This window comes from Scyliorhinus canicula, chromosome 9, assembly GCF_902713615.1.
Source record: "Scyliorhinus canicula chromosome 9, sScyCan1.1, whole genome shotgun sequence".
NCBI classification, from domain to species: Eukaryota; Metazoa; Chordata; class Chondrichthyes; order Carcharhiniformes; family Scyliorhinidae; genus Scyliorhinus; species Scyliorhinus canicula.
Window position 1 is genome coordinate 34,687,417 of NC_052154.1, and position 21,010 is coordinate 34,708,426.

A 21,010-nucleotide genomic window follows, 5' to 3' on the forward strand; every position below is an offset into this window, starting at 1 on the left:
GGAGTGGGTTGACCTTGAAGACAGGTCCCAGTGCCGTGAAGGGGTTTGACCTTGCAGCTAGAGGCTGGGTTCGGGTTTTGTGGAGCAGATTGACCATGCAGCCAGTGGTGTGCAATGATCTGAGCCTGCAGCTAGTGACTGGGAACCAGTGGAGTACAGTGACCAGACCCTGTAGCTATTGACTGGGAGCCAGTGCTGTACAGTGGGCTGAGCCTGCAACAAGGGGGCGGGAGCCAGTGCTGTGCAGTGATTGGAGCCTGTAGCTAGTGACCAGGAGCCAGTGCTGTGTAGTGATTGGAGCCTGTAGCTAGTGACCGGGACCCAGTGCTGTACGGTGGGCGGAGCCTGCAGCTAGTGACTGGGATCCAGTGCAGTGCAGAGGGATGAGCCTGCAGCTAGTGACTGGGATCCAGTGCTGTGCAGAGGGATGAGACTGCAGCTAAGTGACTGGGATCTAGTGCTGTGCAGAGGGATGAGCCAGCAGCTAAGTGACTGGGATCTAGTGCTGTGCAGAGGGATTAGCCTGCAGGTGGTGACTGGGATCCAGTGCTGTGCAGAGGGATGAGCCAGCAGCTAAGTGACTGGGACCTAGTGCTGTGCAGAGGGATTAGCCTGCAGCTAAATGACTGGGATCCAGTGCTGTGCAGAGGGATGAGCCTGCAGCTAAGTGACTGGGACCTAGTGCTGTGCAGAGGGATGAGCCTGCAGCTGGTGGCTGGGATCCAGTGCTGTGCAGAGGGATGAGCCTGCAGCTGGTGACTGGGATCCAGTGCTGTGCAGAGGGATGAGCCTGCAGCTAAGTGACTGGGATCCAGTGCTGTGCAGAGGGATGAGCCTGCAGCTAAGTGACTGGGATCCAGTGCTGTGCAGAGGGATGAGCCTGAAATGAAATGAAAATTGCTTATTGTCACGCATAGGCTTCAAATGAAGTTACTGTGAAAAGCCCCTAGTCGCCACATTCTGGCGCCTGTTCGGGGAGGCTGTTACGGGAAGTGACTGGGATCCAGCTAAGTGACTTGGACCCAGTGCTGTGCAGAGGGACTGAGCAGACCCAGCCAGTGGCTAGGGCTGAGTTAGTGGCAAGGTCCGGCCGCGCTTGCGCTCTTCGGCTTGTTTACTTCTGGATTCCAATAATCTAACTTGATGTCAAAGCGCTAAATGGCCAATCAGAGCAGCCGCTGGGCTGCTCGCGTCCCGCCTCCTGTGCCGTTCTAACCAATGGGGGAAGTCACCGGGCAGAATTGCCTGCATCATATTAAATCCCGGCAGTCCCAGCCAATCAGAGGCCATGGCCGCCTGTCAGTCAGGCCGGCGGGGCGGGAAAGAGGTTTGGCGGCTGATTGGCTGATTGGAACGTCAATCCCAGGTTGGGCGAATGGCAGCTGCGGCGGCGGTGTTAAGTTGGGGTGCGCGCGCAATCAGTTGACAGTCGGAGGACGGAGCGGCTGGGCTGGTGGAGCAGCGGCTCACTACCGAAACTGAGGCCTGTGCTAGGAACCCAGCCCGGCCTCCTCTGTTCAATCAGGGCAGCCACAGTTCAGAATGCCGTCAGAGAAATCCTTCAAACAGAGGAGGACTTTCGGTAGGTGCTGGGGGAAGCGGTCCGTTGTTTCCTGTGGGCGGCGTTGGGGTAGGGCGAGTGTCGCGGAGCTGGAGCGAAGGCCCTTCCCCCCTCCCCCCCCAGGCCTTGGATCCAAGTGAAGCTGTGGGACGGCTGCGGCCATTGTCCCTGAAACCGCCGGCGGGGCGGTTTATTAGCAACAGAAGCACGCGCAGCCGTTAGTTTAAACTGTGGGGGTGAGGGCAGAGTATTAGTTTAAACTGGGGGGGTGAGGGCAGAGTATTAGTTTAAACTGGGGGGGAGGGGGGTGAGGGCAGAGTATTAGTTTAAACTGTGGGGGTGAGGGCAGAGTATTAGTTTAAACTGGGGGGGGGTGAGCTGAGTATTAGTTTAAACTGGGGGGGGGTGAGCTGAGTATTAGTTTAAACTGGGAGGGGGTGAGGGCAGAGTATTAGTTTAAACTGGGGGGGTGAGGGCAGAGTATTAGTTTAAACTGGGGGGGTGAGGGCAGAGTATTAGTTTAAACTGGAAGGGGGGTGAGGGCAGAGTATTAGTTTAAACTTGGGGGGGGGTGAGGGCAGAGTATTAGTTTAAACTTGGGGGGGTGAGGGCAGAGTATTAGTTTAAACTGGGGGGTGAGGGCAGAGTATTAGTTTAAACTGGGGGGGGTGAGGGCAGAGTATTAGTTTAAACTGGGGGGGGTGAGGGCAGAGTATTAGTTTAAACTGGGGGGGGGTGAGGGCAGAGTATTAGTTTTAAACTGGGGGGTGAGGGCAGAGTATTAGTTTAAACTGGGGGGGATGAGGGTAGAGTATTAGTTTAAACTGGGGGGGGTCAGGGCAGAGTATTAGTTTAAACTGGGTGGGTGAGGGCAGGGTGGGGAGAGGTCGGCGAGTGGAAGGGGATGTCCGTGACGGCAGGGGCGGAGTTGGGCGAGGGCAGAGTGTGGGTGAGGGCACAGTGGAGGGGGGAGATGGGCGAGGGCACAGTGGAGGGGGGAGATGGGTGAGGGCAGGTTGGGGGGATGAGGGGGGGGTGGACATTTATAAGCAACAGCAACACGTGAAGCCATTAGTTTAAACTGGGTGGAGGGGGCAGAGTGTGGGGTGGCGAATGGAGCAGGGCAGAATGGGGGCAAATGGAAGAGGTCAGAGTGAGTGGTAGTTGGCGGAACCAGTGGGGAGCTAGAGTGTTTACTTGTGAGCATATCATTCGTCATTGGGAGACCTGTAAGTAGGTCAAGGATGTAACCCTGTGTCTCTGATTCTTTTTGGTGATTTCTTACATTTTGCTTTGATCTCATTAGTGTTTTATTCTTAACTTTGCAACTGAAATGCTTGATTGCTTCATTTTTGTTAAAAGAATGAAACAAGTAATTCTGTCTGAGAAAAAGCTTGCCAAGTTCATCTCTGCAGTGGCTGTACCTCTATTGTTTACATCTGTGCAGGCTGTATGTGAAATAAACATTTCCTCTTTGTTCATTGCAGTTGAGTAATAAAATGACGTAAATATGCTGCTGAGATCGCATTGTTGTATCAAACTGTAATGCCACATATGAGCCCACCAAGGCCTGATGATGAAGAATGAACAGAAATGGCTGGGTACATGAGGAAACTGAAAGATATTCCCCAACAATGTTTTTTTAAAAAATAATTTTTATTGAAATTTTTTGGAAAATATATATCAACAAAACAATACTATAATAATAACCCCCCCCCCCCCCCCCCCCCCCCCGGGCACCCATAACAATGCAAATAACAAACCCCCCACAACCCCAATAAACAATAAATAAGAATAAATTAACAATAAGCAAATTAACTTGAACACTATTCCCCCCTAAACCCCCCCCCCCCCCCCCCCCCCGGGTTGCTGCTGCTGCTGACCTAGTACCTTATCGTTGAGCCAGAAAGTCGAGGAAAGGCTGCCACCTCCTAAAGAACCCTTGTATCGACCCCCTCAGGGCGAACTTGACCCTTTCCAACTTAATGAATCCCGCCATGTCATTAATCCAGGTCTCCACACACGGCGTTCTCGCATCTTTCCACTGCAGCAAGATCCTCCGCCGGGCTACTAGGGACGCAAAGGCCAAGACATCGGCCTCTTCCACCTCCTGCACTCCCGGCTCCACCCCAACCCCAAATATCGCGAGTCCCCAACCTGGCTTGACCCTGGATCTCACCACCCTCGACACCGTCCCCGCCACCCCCTTCCAGAACTCCTCCAGTGCTGGGCATGCCCAGAACATATGGGCATGGTTCGTTGGACTCCCCGAACACCTGACGCACCTGTCTTCGCCCCCAAAGAACCTACTCATCCTAGATCCGGACATGTGGGCCCGGTGCCGCACCTTGAACTGGATGAGACTAAGCCTCGCACATGAAGAGGAGGAGTTCACCCTCTCCAGGGCATCCGCCCATGTCCCCTCCTCAATCTGCTCCCCCAGCTCCACCTCCGACTTAGCCTTCAGCTCCTCTACCGATGCCTCTCCCACCTCCTGCATTATCTGGTAGATGTCAGACACCTTCCCATCCCCAACCCACACCCCCGAAAGCACCCTATCCCTTACCCCCCGCGGGGGCAACAAAGGGAACCCCTCCACCTGCCGCCTAGCAAACGCCTTGACCTGAAGGTACCTGAACATATTCCCCGGGGGGAGCTCAAACTTCTCCTCCAGTTTACCAAGGCTCGCGAACCTCCCGTTGATAAACAGGTCTCCCAACTTCCTAATGCCTGCCCTATGCCACCCCACGAATCCGCCATCCATGTTCCCTGGGACAAACCGGTAGTTCCCCCGCAGCGGGGCCTCCACCGAGCCCCCTGTGTCGCCTCCACTGCCCCCAAATTTTGAGGGTAGCCGCCACCACCGGGCTCGTAGTGTACCTCGTTGGAGGGAGCGGCATTCCCCAACAATGTTAGGGAATAAATAAGACCTGACTTAATGATGGATTGGCACCACTCCAGTTAGCGAGCAGCAAGGATATGTTGATGTTAGACAAAATTATAGCTTTTTCTCGTTGCTTCATGACGATTGGACTGATTTGTCCTTTTTCTCCAGTCATCTTTGGGGCACACTTTATTTAGAATTTTCCTGAATGTGCAAATGCCTTCCTTTGTGGAGGTCTGTACTGTGTATTGTTGATGCATACTGCACCCATATTCTTCATTTTATTGAAAAGGCCCAATGGGGAAGAGGAAATTACAGCCCAGTTTTCTGCATGCATTGACGTTGCCATTTCAATACATTGTGTTTTATCTCAAAAGTGTATAACTCATATAACTATATTGTAGCACTGTTCTGTCTATTTATAGTTTTGTAATGAACGAAAATTGTAGGAGAGTTTGAGTAGTGATGTATAGACGATTGAAATGGTCATTGTTACTTTGTCCTGCCCCCACCACCCACAATCTAATTTATTCTCTTTTTGTTCGTTTAAAGTTAACTGCACTTGTGGCATAATAAACTTTAATCTTCAAACTGATGTGACCATTTAGTGTCTGTAAATTAGATGGGATCGGGGAACAGTTTGTCAAGAGTCCTTGTCAAGTTTATTGATCTGAGCCAGATTGAATTTTTAAGCAGTTTCCAGGAAATATTGGCTTGCTATTATTACATTTGCTGATACTATAAGGGAAAGTAAGTCGTGATGAGGACATATGGAGGCTACAAAGGGATATAGATTAAGTATGTGAGCAAAGACCTGACCAATGGAACATAATGTGGGAAAATGTACAATTGTGCATTTTGACAGGAAGAATAAAAAGTAGCACATTGTCTAAATGGTTCGAGAATACAGAGGATTTGAGTGTCTAGTGCAGAAATCTTCTGAAGTTTAGTATGTCAGTACCGTAAGTACGAAGGAAAACTAATAGAATGTTATGGTGTGGGAAATTAATTACAAAAATAGAGGTTATGCTTCAGTAATCCAGGATATTGTTGAGACCACATTTAAGACAGAAGTTAGGATTATTTTTTCTGACGTCATAAGTCTGCCATTTTGATCCATTGTGTTTTTATCTCAAAGTGTATAATGTCGTGGAAGCCGAGTGTTTGAATATTTTTCAGACAGAGCTAGATAGGTTCTTGATGAATAAGAGGGTACAAAGTTATCTGGACAGATGAGAATGCGGAGGTTATAATCAGATCAGCTATCGTATTGAATGATGGAGCAGGCTTAAATGGCCACCGTATGTTTGTGACCAACTGTAAAATCACTTGATACATCTGAGCAGGAATTAATAAGTGGCTACTGGATTGCAGCGACTAAGAACAAAGTAGCCTGAGTCGTGCAATCTGAAGTTGTGTGTCTCTGGAAACTAATGCAGGAAGGATTGGATAAGTTTTCTTTTGTGCTGAGAAACATTCTATATATTGAAAGATGAACACTATCTTGCAATGGTAATGTACAGGGCTAATGGCGAGTGGTGTATTTCTTGGAAATGGTTTTGGGGGCTTCATTGCTTTTGAAGTTTAAAGGTTATGGGTAGATTGCTAACATAAGTAGTTTTGGATGAGTCATTTGCCACTTGGATGTTATATTTGGTCAGATTTGTAAAGCTTAAATTTGAAGAAAACATGCTAAATAACCCATTTTATACTGTGGGTAGGAAAGTTTGATTTAAAAAAAAAACACATTTCTACATTATTTGAAGGGGTAATTGAGGTTTCTGTAATTCTATATGGCTAACAGGATTGCATCAATCAGTTATGTTTCATTTTATATCATATCTACAGCTATCGAGGGCAGCACGGTGGCCTAGTGGTTAGCACAACCGCCTCACGGCGCTGAGGTCCCAGGTTCGATCCCGGCTCTGGGTCACTGTCCGTGTGGAGTTTGCACATTCTCCCCGTGTCTGCGTGGGTTTCGCCCTCACAACCCAAAAAAAATGTGCAGAGTAGGTGGATTGGCCACGCTAAATTGCCCCTTAATAGAAAAAATAATTGGGTAATCTAAATTTATTTAAAAAAATCTACAGCTATCTTGGAATAAATCTCCGCCTGATAGAAGATGCAATAGACCCCACCTAAAGATAACACTGCATCTATTTATTTTCAGTTCTCCCAGTGCACCCATATATTATTTAACATCACTACCTGGTTATGGGCCAGAGTTTGTTTAAAGCTCGCTACTGTTGGTTTGTCTTTTAAACGTCAGGTGGAATCAAGTTGGAGCACAATTATTATGGGCTCATGGTTAATTAACCTTCCAGTATTCACTGCCAAAACTAAGTTTAAAGAGATTAACTAGGTAGATAAAGGTGGTGCAGATTCGTTTTAAATAATGTTCCCCGTGGGCAGTGCTGGGTCCCACTTTTTTCTTCAATGAATATACAAATAATTTGGTTTTGACACAGCGGAGACCGTCTCGAAATTTGGCCCAAATTGGAGGAATAGTAGTGGCAGTCAGCTGCCAGATCTAATTCAGTTTGGATACAAGTGTCACATAATGTATTTAAGGAGAATAATAATCTTTATTGTCATAAGTAGGCTTACATTAACACTCCAATGAAGTAACTGAAAATCACCTAGTCGCCACACTTCGGCGCCTGTTCGGGTACATTGAGGGAGAATTTAGAATGTCCAATTCACCTAACAAGCATGTCTTTTGGGACTTGTGGGAGGAAACTGGAGCACCCGGAGGAAACCCACGCAGACACTGGGAGAACGTGCAGACTCCGTACAGACGGTGACCTAAGTGAGAATCGGGCATGGGGCTGTGAAGCAACAATGCTAACCACTGTGCTACCGTGCTGCCTAAAGAGAACAGAATGGGAGTATATGCAATGAAAAAAAAGGAAAGATCTGGAAAGACACCTGTGGATGCAAATAATACTTCTCTATAACTGAGCTCAATTAGATAAAGCCATAGAATCATATAATTTACAGTGCAGACAGAGGATACTCGGCCCATCGAGTCTGCACTGACCCACTCAAAACGGCACCCTACTTGAGCCCACGCTTCCACCCTATCCCAGTAACCCCACCTAACCTTTGGACAAGGGGCAATTTAGCATGGCTAATCCAGCTAATCTACACATCTTTGGACTGTGGGAGGAAACTGGAGCACCTGGAGGAAACCCACGAGACACTGGGAGAAAGTGCAAACTCCACACAGTCACCCAAGGTCGGAATTGAACCCACCCGGAGCTGCGAGCTTCACGGTTCCATCGTGCCACCCCGACAGCATTTTTTTTAAAAATGCGTACGAAAGGAAAAAAATAATAAATTTATCCAAAACATTGGTTAGGCCACAACTAGGAATTGAGGTATATAAGATAATAAAAGCTATTGTCGATGTCGAGTGGATGCTTTCTCTTGTGGGGAAACGTCATAGTTTTAGGATAAGGGGTAGTAGTGGCTTTAAAACAGAAATGAGAAGAAATTATTCTCAAAGGGTCTTGTGGAATACCTCAAAGTGAGGTGGTTGCCGGGACATTGAGTAAATCTAAGGAGGGAGTAGACAGATTTTTAATTAGTAATGGGTTAAAGGGTTATGGAGAACTGGCAGGACTGTAGAGTTGAGGCCGAGAGGAGACCAGCAATCATCGTATTGAATGGCGGAGCGGGCTCAAGCTTAATTGCCTACACCTGATCCTTGTTCTTATATTTGAACTAGAATAATATCTGTCATTTTGGGACTTCATAATAAAAGGTGTTAAAGCCAAAATGCACAACATTTATTTACATGGATGTCAGATCCTGTGGTTAGGAAGAAAATTAGGTTTTTAAAATCTATAAACTTTTTTTTCGTAGTCAATTAGGAAAGATTAATAATCTTTTATTGTCACAAGTATGAAGTTACTGTGAAAAACCCCTAGTCCCCACATTCCAGAGCCTGTTTGGGTAAGCCAGTACGGGAATTGAACTCAGCTGCTGGCCTTGTTCTGCATTACAAACCAGCTGTCTGGCCCACTGAGCTAAACCGGCCCATTAAAAGGATTACTTTTAATAAAGCTATGATATCAATTTAAATTGTGAAAAAGAAGAAAAGTTACGAATTTCTTCTCATAAGCTTTTGGTGGAGCATGCAATGCTGTGCAACAGGAACTGAGCCAATTCCATTTTAAGAGTTATTGAGTAAAGCAGGTGATAAAGTACTGGAGGGAAAATTCTGTACAGTAGATAAATTTTGGGTTGCTCCAGAAACAAACCGTCTCGGACACTGGCCAAATGGCTAGCTGCCTTTAGTCCTTTCATAGATTTATTTTCTATATCTTTAATGGAATGCAAGCTGCTGGCAAGGCCACCATTTGTTGCCTATCCCTAATTGTCCATGGTGTGATGATGAACTGCCTTCTTGAACTGCTGCAGTCTGTGTGGTGTGGATACACCAGGAGGAATACCAGGTTCTTGATCCATTGACAAAACAGTTCCAAGTCATGATGGTGTGGCTTGGAGGGGAACATGCAAACTGTGTCATTAAAACAGTAAGTGCTGGAAAAACTGGCAGCATCCAGTTTGCCAAGCACCTTGGCAACATACTCCGTAGGGTTCCTGACACCGGTGTCCTCCGGTAGGGTTGCCATCTGACTCCAGTGAGGCGATCCGATCGCTCTGGTCGGTCGTGGTCTTCTCCAGCTCTCTGGTCATCGCCTCCTGCATCTCTAGACGCCGCTCCATCTTTTCCAGTACTGCTTGCAGGATGACCAGCGCCTCAGCTACTGTCACTTTCACCATTGCCATTATTGCAAGTTTGATAGCATCCTTGAGCTAAGTTCCTGTGTTAGGAATTCCCGCCAGTCGTTCATCGGGAGGTAGCCCAGCATATTTTCTGGCGTCCATCGTGTCCAGGTGTGACGGACCTCGTCGCCCCATGTGTTTGCCATCGCCTCAACCTTTCTCTCCAGGTTTTTACTGCATCTGCCGTCTCTTTGGCTCCTCCAACATGCTTGGCATGTTTTATTTCGTTGTGGTGGGGGGAAGGGGTGGTTATGTGTTTAGTGGGCTATTTTGACTTAAAAGTGTTAGTTTCCAGGAGGAGAGTCACCTTTTGTGCGCCAACTCAGCACATCCCCGTCACCGGAAGTCATTCCATCGTGCTCCTGATAAGCCATGGCATGTTAAGTGGTGGAGAGACTTTGTAAAGTCAAAAGGTGAACCACTCGCGACAGAATAATCGCTCTTTGTTATTTTTACATTGAGAAGATCCGAAGCCCAAGTTTTACTCTGATGTGGCACTGTGTTCCATACTGATATGCGGATCTGTGTTTTTGATTATTTCAAAGTGAATGGGTGTCATTCGTACTTTTCAATGTTATTTTGACTTTATTAACACAAATATTAATGAAATGGTGTTTCCTGATTTGGATCTTTTCTGGTCTGAGAGCTGGAACTTTCAAGTTTTGAGCATGAAGGTTTAGGAACCTAGATTTGCAGCATTGAAGGAGGCTATTCAGTCCATTGTGTCCATGTTTAATTTGGAGGACCTGGTCTTTTTGTACACTGAGGGAGACTTGCTTGTACGTATCTCGTGCATTTGAGCCTCTTTTGGTGAATTGGGGGCTTGCTTTTTATATGGCTCTTGATTGTTTTTGCATATATTGGGATCTCTAATAGATTTGTTGTGGTAGGTCTAAATATGGGGGTATTGTTTTGATATATTGAGGGTCTTGTTTTAGCTGTTGTTTATTGTATGTTATAGGGAGTTGCATTATTGTGTAACTTTTTTTGGAGCCTCTAGTTTTGCTAAAAGATTGGTAATTCATGGCCACGTAAATAGAGGAGAGTTGCTGGGGTCTCTTGTAAATCGCCAAGCAATTCTAAACCAAAGAACATCTGGGGATCAGCGTAATGTGACTTTTTATTAATACAATCTCAGTTCACTGTTTCTGTAGTTTGGTTTTCTAAAATAATCACTCTGCTACTTTACAGACCAGAGAGTGGAAGATGTACAAATTATTCGTGAGCAGCATCCCAACAAAATCCCAGTGAGTATTCTTGGGAGAATTTAAAACTAAAATGGCTTTTGTTATAAAATAGTGTACTGGAAATGGCAATTAAACATTTGTTTAATGTAGCACATTTTTCGGGTCTTTGATGTAACATGCTGGGTCAAATTGACCAAAGACATTTTCTCCATTCCTTCTTTCCCCTTCTGCCATCTATCCATATTCATGCCATTTTTGCTCATCTCCTGCAGAAACCTTCATCCATTACCTCTGGACTCGAGTATTCCAATACTGGTCATCCTCATTCTACCTTTGTAAACTTGAGGTCATAATCTGTAGCTAGTGCGATTTGCTGACCTAAAGTGTCTCCCAGTCAAACAGTGTCTCCATTTTAAAATTCTCATCCTTGCTTTCCAATCCCTTGGGTTTACCACTTCCTGTCTCAGTAACCCCGTCCAACTCCTCAGCCCTCCTAAGATATTTGTGCTCCTCTTGCCAATCATAATTGCTGTGCAATTGGGGGTGATGCCTTCAATTGCATAGGCCCTAAGCTCTGAAATATCTCTTTACACATCTCTACGTCGCTTGTCTCCTTTAATTGACTTAGAACTTGCCTCAGACCAAACATTTGGATATTTGCCCTAATATGTGACACCATTTGTTTTCTACTTCTACTGTGAAGCACCTTGGCAGGTTTCATTGTGTTAAAGATATTATAGTTTGACATTTATATGGTAAATTAGTAATGTTTAGAATGACCTCCAGGAATTCGAGTAGACAATCCAATTGCCAGTATGTCTTGTACTGATGATTTGATCGCAGCCCTCTACCTGTTCTGCAGCACTTCAAGCATTAGTAGCTGCAGCGCATGGTGGGAGGGTTTTCCACAATCACAGGTGAGGTTGGAGATGGATTGGGGTGGGAGTGGGAGAGAGGGAACACTGCAAGACAGGACAGCCAGTCCTGAACTATTTGGCTCATCCAGTTTACTGTGTATAATAATAATTTTGAAAATATGGTCATGTGCAAATAAATGACATGATGCAAACCCCTTGGGTGTTCCTAATTTACAGGCTTCATTGTCTTTTTCCTTTGTCTTAACTCAAATAGGATTCATGACGACCTTTTTAATACATTGAAAACCATATAAGCATTGTCAACAGGCATTTTTACTGCTAGCTTCTATTTTTCAAATCACTAACATAGGACAAATTATAATTTATTGCCTAACTGATAATACCTCTCACATGCATTGTCCCCCAACTCATCTCTGTTGTTTTGTTCTGCCACCACTAGCTTGAATTCCTCCTTGGATAACCCAACAGCTTACATGTATGGCTGTGCATACTTCATCTGATTCCTTGCGAGCAGGAACACCAATTTTTCCATTCTTCGTTACTAACCTTTTCATCCTGCCCGCTCCATCCAGCACAGCCTTTCAGACTCTTCCAGTAGATCACACTCCATGCTCTTCACTAGATTTCCTTCTCATTTACCTCATCATGCCCTTGCCCTCCAAGGTCTTTATTGTGCACCTTGCTATTATTACGATCCCAGACCAGACTCCAATTGTGGCTAGGATACTGGACCGAAACCCCAGTATTTTCTTGGGGTTTCTTGGACAGCATGTCAACTGCAGTCACACACTAGCCCCAGGCTTTTAACTCAATATATAGTAACTAATATTCCTAAAATCCTCCAATCATCACACTATCTACATGCACTCCATCCTGAGTTTCACCTGTTCATATTCTTCAACTTCAGCACTGACCAATTGTTGATTTCAGGTGGTTTTCATCTGCTGTTCAACCCCTTCCCACTCTGATTTCACTGTTTGGCCTAAGCCTCTTCATCCATATAAATTCTTCTGCCCCTATTCATACCAGAACAGATGCCGGAATGTGGCGACTAGGGGCTTTTCACAGTAACTTCATTGCAGTGTTAATGTAAATCTACTTGTGACAATGAAGATTATTATATGGCCACCCCTTCAAAGTCACCATCTCAGTGACCCCTCTACTCCCAGGCCATACACTCCTCTGTAAAACTGCCCAATTCCTGAGGATTATTCATATAACCCTCAGTTTCGTGACTCTACAATTTATTTCAAACCTCTACCTTTCTTCTAATGAGTATTAGTCACCAATGTTGCTCGAGTTTCTCTCAGTTGTTTGCCGCCTGTTTGTTACACTGCACAGTAGTTTTTTATAGTTTAGGTTGCAAAATTTATTTTTTGACGGAAAACTCCTTTGAATAGTGCACTGGAACATGTAACATGCCTCTGAGAAGGCAGATTGGGCATCAAGTCTGATCCACTGACTTTGCCACGTTTGTGCTTTAACCTAGATTTTGTGCTCCAACCTGGCGGTAGGCTTGAGGCGCTGTACAGCCTTCTGGGCTCCGTGGTAATTCTCTTGCCTCCAAGCTTAAATATCATGAATGCAAGCCCCTCTCCCTGCCAAGTTCAGCAATTCTCTATCACAGTCTGCCCCCATTTTGTTTACAGTTTCTTTATTGGTTTTACTCTTTTTTTTTGCTTTCATATGGCAGCTGTCCATGACTCTGCCATTCATACATGCTCTCTACACATCTTCTGTTTTGTTTCTTGTCCCAATACCATGCTCTTGGCCGTGCACCATGAGGACTTTGGTCATTTAATATTTCTTGCATTCCATCCTATCACAGATCTTCCCTTTTGTTCTTATTAACGAGTCTCTCCTTTCACTATTACATCTATCATGATGAAAGGTCATCGGCCTGAAACATTAACCCTTTCTCGCTCCACAGATGCTGCCAAACCTGTTGAATATTTCTGTTTTTAATCTCTAAAGTGGGGGGGGGCCTTGCATTCTTGATATTCTGGCTTGGAGGCAAGAGTATTGCCACTGAGCCCAGGCAGATGACTAATGAACTGTTTTATGCTTTGCTTTCCATTTTTCAGGTCATAATTGAAAGGTACAAGGGAGAAAAACAATTGCCTGTTTTGGACAAGACCAAATTTCTTGTCCCCGACCATGTAAACATGAGTGAGCTGATCAAAATCATACGGTAAAGTTCTAATTTTAATTTGCATTTAAGAAATGAATTGAATCTACCAAAAATGTTGGAATATTCTGTTCTGTGATTTTTGTGTACAATGCTGACAATTTTTAATCAACAAAATTTGATGATTTGGACTGCTAATTTGAGCTCATGCTCGTGGCTTCAAGTTGCGATAACGCTTCTTCATAACTGATATTTGGAACCACGTTACCTGGGTCTGTGAGCTGCTATGCTGCATGGGACTTTGTTAAAATACTCCCCAAGATTTAATCTTAAATTTTATTTCATAGTTCCTTGTAAGGGTGATAGAATTATTTTAATATAAAAGTACAAAAGGACGTAATTAAGCTTTTTGCTCTTCAAAGTAACTGAGAGTGGCACTCACCTTGGGCATAGCACATTCTTGATATTTTTCTGTCAGCCATCACATTGATCTAAAGAATATTGGATTTGAATAAAAATGAAATAAATTGATTCATCAGTGTTTTTTGATCAGCAATCTTTGTGCTGAAGCAACCCATCGTCATGCTTGAAGTTACTGAGAAGTCTCAAAAGTATATTTTTGCTTCATATATTCACATAGGTGCACATCAAAATTACAGAGAAATTGGCCACAAGTTGGCAACAATTCAGGCTTAGGAAGACCCAAATATTAGAAAAGGTCTGACTGAAATTTTCCGAGCTAAATGCTGGCTACTGATCAGATATCTCTAGTAAGCATCCTGCTGCTTGCCCACACAACCACCTTGTTTATGAACACATTGGTTCGCCTTTAAAGTAGCAAAACGTTCCAAAGTGTTTCACAAGAGCATTATCAAACAAAATTTGAATCTGAGCAGGTATTAGTACAGCTTTGTCAAAGAGGAGAAAAAGATTTAGGGAGGGAGTTCCAGAGCTTGCATTCTGGGCAATGATGGAGCCATTTGAAGCCAGAGTACATTAGAGACCAGAGTTTACCACAGATTGCTGCCCACACCGACGCTCCCTCTACTCCCATATGCTACCGCCATTGCCCCCAGACTCTCGGGGCCGCAACTACCACTGGGCTTGTGGAGTACCGGGCCGGTGAGAACGGCAGAGGTGCCGTTATCAATGCCCCCATACTTGTGCCCTTACATGATTTCGCCTCCACCTGCTCCCACACCGACTCCTCCACAACTACCCACTTCCTAATATATAGCCACTATGGCTATATTTGCCGGCCAGTAGTAGTTCCTAAAGTTCGGCAGTGCCAGCCCTCCCTCCCCTTGGCTCCGCTCCAGCAACACTTTCTTTACTCATGGGGTTTTACCCGTTCACACAAACCCAGATATCACCCTGTTCACCTGCTTAAAAAAGGCCTTTCGAACAAAAATAGGGTTACTGAGAAACAAACAAAAATCTTGGGGAGAACCATCATCTTTACTGTCTGTACCCTTCTCGCCAGTGACAATGGGAGTATGTCCCACCTCCGGAAGTCCTCCTTCATTTGTTCCACTAATGGCCCAGAATTAATTTGTGTAGCTGCTCCCATCTCCTTGCTACCTGAATACCCAGGTAGCGAAAACTACCTCCCACCACCTTAAACGGCAACTTCTCCAGTCTCCTCTCCTGCCCCCTTGCTTGGATCACACAATCCTCACTTTTACTCGTATTCAATTTGTACCCCGGAAACAGGCCGAATTACCCCAAGGTCAGCATAAACTCCCCATTCCCCCTAACGGGCTGGACCTTGTGTGTCGTGTCCCCCCCCCCCCCCCCCCCCCCGATTAGCCCCTTCCAGTCCTTTGACGCTTTCAGCGTCATTGCAAATGGCTCTATAGCCAAGGCAAACAATAGTGGGGAGGGGGACATCCTTGCCTCGTTCCCCACTGCAATATAAAATAGTCTGAGCTCATCCTGTTCGTCCGCGCACTCGCCATCAGTGCCTGGTACAGCAACCAAACCCAGTCAATGAAGCCCTGCCCAAACCCGAACCGTCTCAGGACCTCCCACAAATAATTCCATTCCACCCGGTCGAAGGCCTTTTCCTTGTCCATAGCGACCTCCGCCTCCCGCTCCTTGGAGGGCATCACAATCCCATTCAGGAGCCTTCTAACATTGGCCGTTAACTGCCTACCTTAACAAACCCCTTCTGGTCTTCCCATATCACCCCCAGAGCACAGTCCTCTATCCTCGAGGCCAGGATTTTGGCCAGCAATTTGGCAATTGACATTTAACAGGGCGATTGGTCTGTATGACCCACATTGCTCTGGGTCCTTCTCCTGCTTCATGATCAATGAAATCGAGACCTGTGACATTGTTGGGGGAAGGACCCAGAGCAATGTGGGTCATTGCATCCCACTCCCTTGCCTCATTAAATGCCCTCACCAGTAGCGGGCCCAGCATCCCAGAGAACTTTTAATAAAATTCCACTGGGTAGCCATCCAGTCCCGGGCCTTGCCCGACTGCATCGCCTCCAATCCCCCTAGTATTTCTTCAATTCTGATCGGGGCTCCCAGCCCCTCCACCAACCCTTCCTCGACCATCAGAAACTTAATCCTTTCCACGAACTACCTCATTCTCTCCACCCCAGCTGGGGGCTCCGACTCATACAACCGACCGTAAAACTCCTTAAACACCCCATTCACCCCCACTCGGTCCAGTACCATGTTTCCTCCTCTGCCCTTCACTCTTCCTATCTCCCTGGCCACCTCCCTTTTCCTTGGCTGGTGTGCTAGCATCCTACTGGCCTTCTCACCATACTCTTATGGGCCTTTCTCAACTGCCCCACTGTCTTCCCTGTAGATAACCGCTCCTTCAACAATCCTGCCTCCGGGGCTTCAGAATACCTTCTATCCACCTGGAGTATCTCCCTAACCAACCTATCTGTCTCTGCCCGTTCTACCTTCTCCCTATGAGCCCATATCGAAAATGGCTCCCTCCTAACCACCGCCTTCAGTGCCTCCCACAGCATTGTTGCCAAAACTTTCCCCATATCGTTTATCTCCAAATAATTCTGGATGGCCTCCGCACAGCCCCATATCTGCTAAAAGTCCCACATCCAATCTCCATTGCGGGCGCTGTCCTCCCTCCTTGCTCACTCGTACGTCCACTCAATGTGGGGCATGATCTGACAAAAGGATCGGCGAATACTCTGCATCCACCACCCCTGCCAGCAAAACCTTGTTCAAAGCACAAAAATCAATTCGGGAGTACACTTTGTGAATCTGGAAGAAAAAAGAAAACTCCTTCGCTCTTGGCCGTCCAAACCTTCATGACCTACCCCCCCCCCATCTACTCCATAAGCCTTTTTAACTCCTTCGATGCGGCTGGCATCCTCCCTGTCCTTGAACTCGAGTGATCGAACCTCAGTTCAATTACTGTATTAAAATCCCCTCCCATGCAACCTATGTGAGTCTAGGTCCGGGATCTTTCCCAACACCTGCCTCCTAAACTCCGCGTCATCCCAGTTTGGTGCGTAAATATTTACTAAGACCTCTGGCATCCCTTCCAACTTCCCACATACCATAACATACCTACCCCCCGAATCCACCACTATGCTCCCTACCTCAAATGAAACCTGCTTATTAATCAAGATCGCAACCCCCCCCTCACCCCAGTTTTAGAATCTAGCTCCGAATGAAATACCTGCCCTATCCAACCCTTCCTCAGCCTAGTCTGATCCACCACCCTCCGTTGTGTCTCTTGTAACATTGCCACGTCCGCCTTCAGCCTCTTCAGATGCGTGAACACACGAGCCCTCTTGACCGGTCCATTCAACCCTCTCACGTTCCATGTGATCAGCCTGGTTTGGGGGCAATCGCACCACCTCCAAGGGCCGAGTAAGTACACTTTGTCCCTCAGCTTCTTGAGCATACGCGCCACGTGTACCCCTGCGTCAATACCCTCCGGGAGACCCACGATCCTCAGGTTCTGCCTGCGCGACCTGTTCTCCAAATCCTCCACCTTCTCTTGCAGCCTTTTCTGGTGGTCCCTCATCAGCCCATCTCCACCTCCATCGCGGTTAGCTGGTATTCTTACTCAGCCACTGCCTCTTCCACCTTCTTGATTGCCTGTTCCTGGGCATCCATTCTTTCCTCCACCCGGTCAATCTCCGTCCAAATCGGGTCCAGGTATTCTTGCCTTTGCTTGGCAAAGCTGTCCTGGAGGAAGTTCACCAGCTGTTCCGTTGACCACTGGGCCAGCAACCCCAGTCCCTGAGCCTCCGCTATGCTTTTCTGTGCAGCTGACTGCACTCCCTTTGTCGAACAACCTCTTCTTTGCAGACCACTTCTGGTCCACGACTCCATAAACTGGTGGGGAATTCTTCTCTTCTTCCCTCGCCTCCAATTTTACCATTCAAATCCCTCATACGCCAGAAAATGCCCCAAAAGTCCACCAGGAGTTACCAAATAAGCGACCTCTCGCTCCATGACGACCACCAATGGAAGAGCATTGTTGGAGTTGAATTTAAATGGGTTATTTATCACAGAAGGCATTGTAACCAAATAGGTTCTTGGCTTCAGTTGTCTATATGACAGCCCAAACTGATGAAATCCATTAACTTCCCACAAACCTCCTGACTTGTATGGTTTAGTACAATGCCAGACAGTGTCGTCTTGTCTGCTTTTAGAATTTGAAGTTACTGTTGGTATTTACCTTTATTATCCAGACTGACTCATGGCATTTATAAGATTTTGTTAAAGGATAATTTTGCTGATGGGCAAGTGCTAATATCAAATTATTATGTTTGAAGGAGAAATTACTAATGAATAAATTAATTTCTGAACTCTTTTTGGCTTGTGCTTTGTAGGCGGCGCCTGCAGCTAAATTCAAATCAGGCGTTTTTCCTGTTGGTGAATGGGCACAGCATGGTTAGTGTTTCTACACCCATATCTGAGGTTTATGAACGTGAGAAGGATGAAGATGGTTTTCTCTACATGGTCTATGCATCCCAGGAAACCTTTGGAATGGACACTGCACTGTAATCAAAACCCTGGTTTGGAATAGCTTCCTCTATGTTCATGTAGTGCCCCTGTCATCATGCATTGCACAACAAAAGGTGATTTCCCCAGCTAGACCAGGAATTAGAAGAGGTGATGCATAAAATTATTTGGATATAAAAGTTGATAGTGTAACTGCGGTCCTTTTGCTTGTTAGGTTCTCAAAATTGGATATTATAGTCCTGTAAATGCTTTCTGAAGCAATTTTAAGCCAAATGCTAATCGTGTTCCGAGATCATCAGGTATCTTGAGTCAATTTAGAAACATTGACTGAGCAATTTTGCTTTAAGTGAGATTATCAAGAAATGCATTTAAAAAATACTTTAAACCTTACCTGATTCTTATTTTAAAGTGCCATTGTTGGAGAGCTATTAAATGGCTCATTTTCACAAAATGGCTATATTTCTAACTTTTTATCAATCACTGCTATATAACCACCTGCGTCGAGTCTTTGCCACACAATTTAAATAGGTGTGAAAATACTGCAAGAAGTAATATGGATCCAGCAACCAGGTGAGTTAGGAGAGACTTTGTAAATGAGCTACTAGGTGGGGCAGCTAGGAATTAATTGGCAGGTTCTAAAATGGAAAAGGCTGTTCAGAAAATACCACAATGTAAACACTCTCTGAACATGTTTCTTCAATTGTGTCCCCAATCCAGGGCAATTTTAAAAGAACGGCCATTTTTATGCTATGAGATTAGTTTCTAATTAGCTGATTCACAAATGTATCTAATTTCTAGCTATCACTGCTGTTGCTCAGATAAATAATTGTTGAGAAATTGCAGACTATATGAAAATTCAACCCACATTAAAAATATATCTAGAGCATGTCTCCTGTGAAAACTATGATAGAAAGCATCAGAATAAAAAGTTTTCAAATAACCGTTCCAAAAATGCATCTTATACATACACTTTAGTCTGCAGAAATATACTACAAATCATAAAATGCTATGCCATTTTGAGTAGGACCTTCATACCTTTATTTGAATCTTTGAATCACTTGTAGTGAAATTAGTCATGCATTATATCATTCATGTGTACATGTTCTAAAGCTACTGTTTACTCGACTTTATTGCTGATAAATTGGTTAGCCCTTTCTCTGCTGTATGCCAATATTTCTATTGGACCATGATTTTGGAATCGGCCCTTGAAGTGCTTAGTATGCAGAGTAATTAGGCATGCAGATTGTAAATTCAAATATCAGTCATAACTTCCTTTTAATTTTTCATGTCTTACTGTACATCTAAAGATTTTATTCACATTTGTTTGCTGACATTAAATACTTTTAACTTTCATTCTATAGTAAAGGTATTTAAACAAAACTTATTCTGATGTTCTTGGAATGCCAATGGGGCAGGACATTTCAGAATATGAAACTGACTAAATAATTAAGCTTATACCATGACTTGTTTTGTTTGTGTTATTAGTGGAGGTAGTCTCTTCCCTGAAGCTCTGCTTTTGCTGCATACAGTAAACACCAGAAGGGGTAATAATTGCAGATGCTTTATGGCACCCTCAGATTACCATACTGTAATGCGTTACAGGCACTGAACCAGTCGAAGGGTTAATAACATATAAAGTTTAAGGGTAACAGCCTGGAACTGTTGTACCTTTTTAGTTGTAAAATTAGCTTTTGTTGTAAAATTAGCTACTGCTGGCACTGTCAACATCTAATGGGGCATCAGCTGCATTCTGGAATTCTTGATACAATACTGTTTTTTATTCAAATAGGTTTGAATATGCAGTATTTTATTTCAGATTGTGTGCAACTGTTAATGAACCACATTCCAAAATCTGTCCTGAACTGAAACCATGTATTACAAACAGAATTATTAATGGCCAATTAAACTCGGAAATTGGTGCCAGACATTTCCATTGTCACCAGTATTTCACTTCGTATCTCCACTGTACACTTGTTCTGATTGTAACATAAAGTCACTGAAACCAGAATGCAACAAAAGTCCAAAAATGTTCAACAGTGCCTTTTAAGTTTTTAATTGTTTTAATTTTTTACTTTTGCATCAATTCTGGAAATACTCCAATGTCATTCAAGATCTTCACTAATGTATATTCTCAAGCACATAAAACAGATTTATGTGTTTTGTAATTTAGAACTTTTTTTTAAAAATTGTATTACTTTGGATCTGCTGTTGCCGAACCTGAATTGAGGACTTGTAAATATATTGTATATGATACTGTTTTGAGATGTGATGGAAAGATGCATTTGCCCTTTTCAAAATAAATAAGAAAGCTATCAAATCATGTTTTTCCTCTACAAAAAAACTGTATATACATTACAATCTGTTCATCTGTAATTTTCTACAGATGGGTAAGAGTGATCATAACAGAATTTCAAATTCAGTTTGAGGGTGAGGAATTTGGGTCTGAAACTAGTGTCAAAGACAGTTTGCTAAAATGGAATAGGGAAGAATGATGGGTAGAGAAGCAGTGATACATTTAAGCAGATATTTCATAACACAACAAAATATATATTCCATTGAGAAAGAAGAGCTTTTGAAGAAGGATTCACCATCTGTGGCTAAGGAAGTTGTGGCT

General features: G+C 44.6%; 1 protein-coding gene across 1 annotated transcript; it reads left to right on the plus strand.

Moving 5' to 3' along the window:
• The first annotated feature begins 1,385 nt into the window (after positions 1-1,385).
• On the plus strand, positions 1,386-20,714 carry map1lc3b (microtubule-associated protein 1 light chain 3 beta). Its single transcript, XM_038806505.1, has 4 exons — positions 1,386-1,582; positions 10,431-10,486; positions 13,389-13,495; positions 18,264-20,714. Exons 1-4 carry the CDS (start codon positions 1,543-1,545, stop codon positions 18,436-18,438), a joined length of 378 nt encoding a protein of 125 aa, XP_038662433.1. The 5' UTR covers positions 1,386-1,542; the 3' UTR covers positions 18,439-20,714.
• Positions 20,715-21,010: the final 296 nt, after the last annotated feature.

Coding starts and splice junctions, on each gene's coding strand:
- map1lc3b (XM_038806505.1), top strand. CDS start 1,543: ATGCCGTCAGAGAAATCCTTCAAACAGAGGAGGACTTTCG. Junction 1,583..10,430: donor CAAACAGAGGAGGACTTTCG/GTAGGTGCTGGG, acceptor GCTACTTTACAG/ACCAGAGAGTGGAAGATGTA. Junction 10,487..13,388: donor AGCATCCCAACAAAATCCCA/GTGAGTATTCTT, acceptor TCCATTTTTCAG/GTCATAATTGAAAGGTACAA.